Below are 7,345 nucleotides of genomic sequence, written 5' to 3' on the forward strand. Positions count from 1 at the left end.
AGAACATTTTTACGTGTGATTTTCATAACTTTTGTTGCAGTCACAGATATTCAATTTCTAGTTCAACACTGCGCACAACCTGAAATTGTGTGTTGTCACACAACTTCCAATTATACTTGCACCACTAAATGCACCATCTACATGCAGTTTGGCAGTGGTTGTATACACCAAAGTGTATTTACTAAACTAACAACTGTCTAACAGGATAAACGTGCTATGCAAAGAGGGACTAGTTATTAGTTTAATCGTTTTAAAAATATTTATTTATGCTGAAGGGGCGTCTCCTTCTCCAGTTATGGTGGGAAAGTTTACAAAGAAAGCGGAAGCAGAAGCGCTCCTGCCCAGGAAGTCGCCGTTTCCACCAATGGTTGCGCGTAACGCAAGTTTAGCGGGGAATTCAGTCCTTCTGCTCGGACGATCTCTTCGCGGGAAATAGTACCCCAGCTTCGGCACAGAAAGCGGACCGGCAGAAGCTTGACATCGAGGAAAACGTTACGTTTTTATACAAAAGCCTTTGGATCGAGTTGTGCTGCAGTGCAGGGATGCTTTTCCGCTCAGTGGTGGACAGAGGAGTGGGCAGACGGAGGCAGAATGGTGAGACAGGGATGGGTTATTTGCACGGCCATGGCTGGGCTTTAGCTAGTCTAACATGGAAGATAATGCAGTCTAACATCTCTGCTTTATGTTTCGAGGAGTCATGCTGCCAAGAGGGCTCCTAGAGTATCATTTGCACTTGCTTTTCTTTTGCCTTCAGTGTGGACTTTAACGTTTAATTCTACTTTCTTCGTGAATGTCTTTGTCGGGCTGTTCAGACTCTTAACTGGTGGCACACCAACAATTAGTGGTGTGCGGATCGATACTGAAATATCGATTCTTCCGATACCAGCAATTTATGTTCTAGAATCGATTCTCATATTATAATATCGATATTTTAGAACTCTGGGGTAAATTTGTAGTTTTTCCATTAAAATGAACGCAGTGGAAAGAAACTATACAATTCGGATCGTCTAATTTGGAAGGAACTACTTCCTCTTACGCCTTTCATAGCCATATGCGGAATACGGCTGTATAAATGTGTCGCAGCCCCTGGCGTGCACACTCACAACAATGGCTGCGCGCAAACAGAGTCCTGTGTGGACACGTTGTTGTGGCAACACCACTGACCTCGTCAAACACCTCTGAGTAAATCACATCACAGAATATGATAAGCTTATGTTGAGGCGAACTGAAGAGGAGGACAGGGAAAGGTGCTGCTAGGGCGAGACAGACGTCTCTCGCAGAGTCCTTTAGTGCTGCAGGCAGGCAACATGCTCAAATAGCGCACAATGTCAGTTTTTTTTATTTTTTATTTCTATATGATTATTCTGCATTATTAAGCAAAACAAACAAGTTGTCTGATGTCCTCTAATCATTATGAAGCAATATGGTTATGTTACTATTACAATTACATAATACAATTATATATTGTATTATGTAATGCAATGAAACCTTAAGTTTTGTACAGAGTATCGGATCAGCATCGCCGATACCACCCTGAATTTTACTTGGTATCGGATCGGAAAGGAAATCAGTGGTACAGGTGATTATAGTAAATGGTCCCAAAAGAAGAAAAACTCAAAATCTTCTGGTAATTCAAAGAATACATACTATTTTTTTCCTGTTAAATAAAATAGGAATTGCCCATTGATTCATTTATAATGAAACCCAGCAAATCTTCTATTTGTTTATTCATTTATTTTATTTTTAATGGTGTCTATTACTTATTTTGGTATAGTATAGCAGGCCAGGGGTGATTTGTTTGTTACTAAGAAGGCTTTAAAAATGACAATGAGTCAAATCTCTGGACCGTTAGTTTGGACTTTCGTGACGTGATCGGTTCACAAGTACAAATGATCCCGTGTGAATAGCAGCCCCAGGATCCTGTTCTTGGCCTACAGGAGCGGCAGCTGGTGTGGTCTTCTGCTGCAATGACTCCAAGGTTCAATGTGTTGCATGCTCAGAGATGCTCTTCTGCATATCTTAATTGTAACAAGTGATTATTTGAGTTACAGTTGCCTTCATATCAGCTCAAAGTGGTCTGATGATTGTCCTCTTAAATCTGCAATGCTTTTTCTGTTAGTTTTACTGCTGTGTCTCATTGATGTCCTTCCTCTGACCATGCATCATTCTCTTCAGCTCTCCCTGCAGATCCCCGGTCCAGGTACCCTCTGAGTTCCCTGCTTGAAGGCTACCGATGCGTCCGACATGATGAACATATCTCCTATGGGAACCTTGGCGACTCTGTGCCACCGTTTGGATTAGCTTTCTCCTCTGGTAATTCATTTGTGCTTATCGTTGTAAGTGCAGAGAGAGCAAGGCCCTGTTGTCATTAATCTGTCTAACTGCAGTGTCTCTTTTCTCCTGTTTGTTTTCAGCCAGGGACCTGCAGAACATCCTCGCAGCAGCTAATGAAGAAGGCATTGTTAGGCTCTACAACACAGAGAGCCGTGAATATCCACTTCTTAAAGGTATTCTTGTGACTTGTGTTCATAATTGTCATGCCACGTATTTTGAAATGTTGGTGGCTAAAAGTGTGTTAACCTTGCAGCATGGCTGGCTCATGAGAATGCTGTCTTTGATATCGCCTGGATGCCAGGGGAGCCTCAGTTAGTAAGTGCAAATTCATTCTGTTTAGTCAGAGAATTGCAGAAAGTCAGATTTTTTTGCGTCACCCTCAAATGCATGACTCATGTAATTGCATCTGCCTTACCTGGGATTACTAATTTTTGGGTTTTTTTGTTGTTCTTTATTTTGTTGGAACCCATTAAAAACTCTGAAGCCTTTTCTTATTATTCTTTGGTCATCTGTGATCTCTTCAGGTAACTGCTGCGGGTGACCAGATGGCCAGGCTCTGGGATGTGAAGTCTGGAGAGTTGTTAGGCAGCTTCAAGGGCCACCTCTGCAGTCTTAAGTCTGTTGCATTCGCACCAGAGGAGAAAGGTATACCTTTTACTGAGCTAACATTGTGTTGGCTGTGCATTGATGATATATTGTTGTATCATGTGATTAATACATTTTCTTTTGTCACGCAGCTGTGTTTTCTACTGGAGCCAGAGATGGAAATATTATGATCTGGGACATGAGGTGCAGCAAAAAAGGTATTGATCGGAACAGTAATAGACAATTTAGCAATAAATTTTAAATCATATCTTTAGCCACTTTGTTACTAGCAGCCTGTTGCAAAAACACTTATTTTTTCCTGTTTCTTTAGTTGAATTTATGAAAAATGCCACAACAATAATCAAACTTATATCTTTCCCTCAGATGGTTTCTACAGACAGGTGAACCAGATCAGCGGAGCTCACAACAAAGCAGAGACCAACCCTCCCTCTAAAACGAAGAAGAGACGGGGCGGCATGCGCGGCATGGCTCCGAGCGTGGTGAGTTTTCTCGACAATCAGCCGTTTAATGGAATGAAAAGAGCGATGCTGCAAATGGAAATCTAATCTTTAGCTACTCCATCTTATTTGCAGGACTCCCAGCAGAGCGTTACAGTGGTTTTGTTCAGGGATCAGCACACCCTCATCTCTTCGGGAGCTGTTGACGGGTAAGAAAAGAAAGGCTTCTTGTCACCTTTTTCACATTTATAAGAGCCGTTACCAGACATTCTCGATCATTTTCTGTCTCCTTCAATTCCCTTTATCAGAGTAATCAAGATGTGGGATTTGAGGAAGAACTACACTGCACACCGTCATGATCCTGTACCCCTGCAGACATTTCCGTATCCAGGTTCTTGCACGCGGACGCGGCTGGGTTAGTTCCCTAACATGCCAAGCATCACCTTTACCTGAAATGTGCAAATAACACACAAATAACCCAGCTGTCTTTTTGACGTGCTGCAGGATATTCCGGACTCGCTCTGGACTCCGCGAGAGCCAACGTGATGTGTAACTGCACAGACGACAGCATCTATATGTTCAGTGTCTGCGGAATAAAAACGACACCAGGTAAAGAAGCTCCTCGCTCTGGCTCAACAGTGCGTGTATGTGCACTAGAGTAGAATAGGTCTTTTTTTCCAGTCACCCATTTATCACTAGATGGCGCTAATGCGCTTTGTTATGGGAGCAAAGCATCCAGCAGCAGAAGCCTCTTGATGCAAATAAAAAGCCATAGATGCTTTGTTTTCTACTGTTACGTGTTAAAGTCTGATCTGAAGTTCTGAATAGCAGTGGGTTAGGTGCTGTTTGACAGGTTGCAATACAGGAAACCATTTCAAAATGCATCATGACAGTTTTTTAATGGAAACGAAAGAGGAAAGTGTTACTAAATGTACAGAAACTAGAGGAAAGTTCAGCATTTCTCTTTTTATTGTTATATACACAGTACTGTACATTTTATCCTTTTATTTGATTGTCCTTAGACTTGTTTGTTCTCTGATCTTTGTGAATATTTTGTCATTTTTAAGAATTATGTTTCATCCACAGTGGCAGTTTTCAGCGGTCACCAGAACTCCTCGTTTTATGTAAAGTCCAGCGTTAGCCCAGATGACCAGTTTTTGGCCAGCGGCTCGAGTGACAACCACACGTACATTTGGAAGGTGCGTTCTCGGTTATATTTTACCTGACGTAATAAAAATTGCTTTATTTTCACTCTGGGGGTTTTCTGGTGTTGAGGAACTGCGAATTTAAGGTTTTTGAACATTTTTTTGTTACATTTCAGATCTCCAATCCTGAACTTCCTCCCATGACGCTTCAAGGTCATAGTGAGGAAGTGACGTCTGTTGCATGGTGTCCGACAGATTTCACTAAGGTAAGACTTGAGTGGTTATACAAGTATGAACACTGTTGTGAATTGGAGGAGTTTTAATGAGCCGAGAAGCACCTGAACCAGCTGCACTTTGCTGGAAGATGCGGGGCGCTCTGACTTTATTCGATTTAATGAGCTTCTGTATAAAGCCCTCTGCTCTGTTGGCAGATTGCTTCCTGTTCCGATGACCACACCGTGCGCATCTGGCGACTTCACCGAGAAAATGATGAAATGCAGTCCTCATTAGGAGAGGCTAACCTAGTAGGCCATGCACGTCCTAAGATTCTCCCAAGTAAGTGCTTCACCTACAATGTATTCTTGTGAAGAACTAGCATATAGTCATAAAAGCGTAGAGGTTTCACTTACAGTATGTGCATGTGAATTTGTGCTTCATCATAAATCACTGCTGTCCTGCAGTTAAATACAAAACATGATCACATCTGGACTCACACTACTTTATTCTGCTGTTAAGGGCCTTCCATTCCAGCTGAGACAACCCCTGCCAAGCCCCAGAGGAGAGTGAGCCTTGGTGGCATAGCCTCACCTCAGCCTGCAGCCTGTGCTCCCAGTGGAGCCGCCCTGCCCCTTTCTTCCAGCACCACTACACCCAACCGCTCACAGGACTCTAAAACTGCAGCTGTTCGGCACAGAACTCCGCCCACTATCAAACAGTGGTTGTCCCCAAGCAGCAGAACTTCCGAACAGGCTGGCTCTCCGGCCCATCGGGTGCTGAGCCAGTCTCCCCAGAGCTCTGCAAGCAGCACGCCCCCCACAGAACGACGGGCCAAACGCAGGCAGGAAACCGGTGACGGCTCGTCTTCGAACTGTGAGGGCACTGAGCAGTGCGACCGCATTACTGAACTCTCTCCTGCAGCCAAGAGGAGCCGGACCTTAGCTTGGTTTGTGTGACCAAAACCAAAGCAAACCAGCAAACAGCAAATATCCACATCCATCATACGCCATGATATTTACTTATCAGTCTTTAGGAACATCATAGATAAAAACAAGCAGCTAGGAGGACTCCTTGTTTAACAGTATGCTGTCAGTTAATTGGTATAAATAAAATCATAATCTTGTGCTTAAATGCTTCGGTCAGAATGCAACGTTTCATTCCATCCAATAAAACATTTATGTGAAATTTCATCATAAATTACTGATGAATTCTTGAGTTATGGCCAAAAAAGACATTTTGTGAGGTCATGATGGTGCAGACCATGGATACCATCTAAAATCTGGAAAAAGACCATTCATAAGATGGGATGCATGACTGGACAAAAAATAAATTACTTAATTAAAATCATTCCAAAAGTACATAAATAGTTTTTGCACAGTTTCTTAAAACATGGCTTATCTGACCAATTTATTGTTAGATTAAATGCCAATTGGGATTCCGCCGATTACACAAAACTGCAAAAAGAGTGTTTATTACGATGAATCTACAGCAAAGTTTACAACACATTTTTGTTTGCCACATAACAGGGCAGCACAGCATCATGTTAAGTATGGTATGCAGACCAATCATGAATATAGTCACCCACAGGCCCATTTGGAGTCCAACTGTTAGCCAAACAGCAATGATTAGACTCCACAGCAGGAGCATTTAAAGCAACCAATACCCGCTTGTTTTCAGCATCGTAAAGTCCGGCCACTGAACCTGCTGCAAATGAAGGTGCTTAACCGTTTTCACTTTTGCTTGCAAGGCTTTCTATTAATGTTGATTTAAATTATGGGAAGATTTATGGAAAAAAAAAATCAGATTGCCCTTCCCTTAGAAATTAGAGTAGAAGCAATGTGCGATTAAAGATTGAGATCAAGTCTGATATCAGACTACAACATTTATTGAACACGGAAAGAAAAATATGGCATTATCTGTGATTGGCTGACGTTGGTCAGTGGGATCAAGGTGGTGGGTGGCCCCAGAAGCAGCCTTGCCTCGTCCTCCAGCTGCTGACTGACCTGGATGGGCGCAATGATGTACACTGCCGTGTCCTTACTTGAAAACATTGATCGTGTGGTTCCAAATTTGCCAATTTTGAAATTCCTAATGGTATAGGTTTTACCCTCTTTAATTTGGGAGGCCAAGTTTTCGAATATCACAAATCTTAAAACATTTGTCCCATCACATACTGCCGCACTTATATTATTGTGGACAGCTTTGGGCCTTGCACTTCCATCGGAGAAATGCCAGCCAGTGACTTTTGGGGTTTCTTTAAGACAAATCACTTTGACTGTTAGGGGTGGCAGCCTGGTGTACGGCTCACCGGTACTGCGATGATGCTTTGATGAAGCCATTCTGAAATTACACACACACACAAACACACACACACACACACAGTTTTATGAGACACCATAATGTCCATTTAATCAAATATGACAAACACAGAAACGTGTTTTTGTGTTTGTCATATTGATGTTTTATATATTGATGTTTCATATATTTCCCTTGAGCCTGTGAATTAAAAATAATCTTGATGTTTGTGTAGGCCCTCGGTCATCTTACGCATGTTAGTGTTAAAAACTTGAAAAAAGGTGAGGTTTTGATAAGTTAAATAAGTCCAAT

At 42.2% G+C, this 7,345-nt stretch overlaps 1 protein-coding gene across 1 annotated transcript; it reads left to right on the forward strand.

Moving 5' to 3' along the window:
- The first annotated feature begins 365 nt into the window (after window positions 1–365).
- LOC308396553 (denticleless protein homolog) lies at window positions 366–6,102 on the forward strand. Its single transcript, XM_080881950.1, has 14 exons — window positions 366–594; window positions 2,176–2,313; window positions 2,415–2,507; window positions 2,588–2,649; window positions 2,859–2,979; window positions 3,072–3,137; window positions 3,304–3,419; window positions 3,513–3,586; window positions 3,686–3,792; window positions 3,882–3,986; window positions 4,464–4,576; window positions 4,699–4,788; window positions 4,954–5,077; window positions 5,258–6,102. The coding sequence occupies exons 1-14, from the start codon at window positions 543–545 to the stop codon at window positions 5,692–5,694; spliced, it is 1,698 nt and encodes a 565-aa protein (XP_080738076.1). The 5' UTR covers window positions 366–542; the 3' UTR covers window positions 5,695–6,102.
- Window positions 6,103–7,345: the final 1,243 nt, after the last annotated feature.

The sequence above is a fragment of the Rhamphochromis sp. 'chilingali' genome (genome assembly GCF_963969265.1).
Source record: "Rhamphochromis sp. 'chilingali' genome assembly, chromosome: 5".
Lineage (NCBI taxonomy): Eukaryota > Metazoa > Chordata > Actinopteri > Cichliformes > Cichlidae > Rhamphochromis > Rhamphochromis sp. 'chilingali'.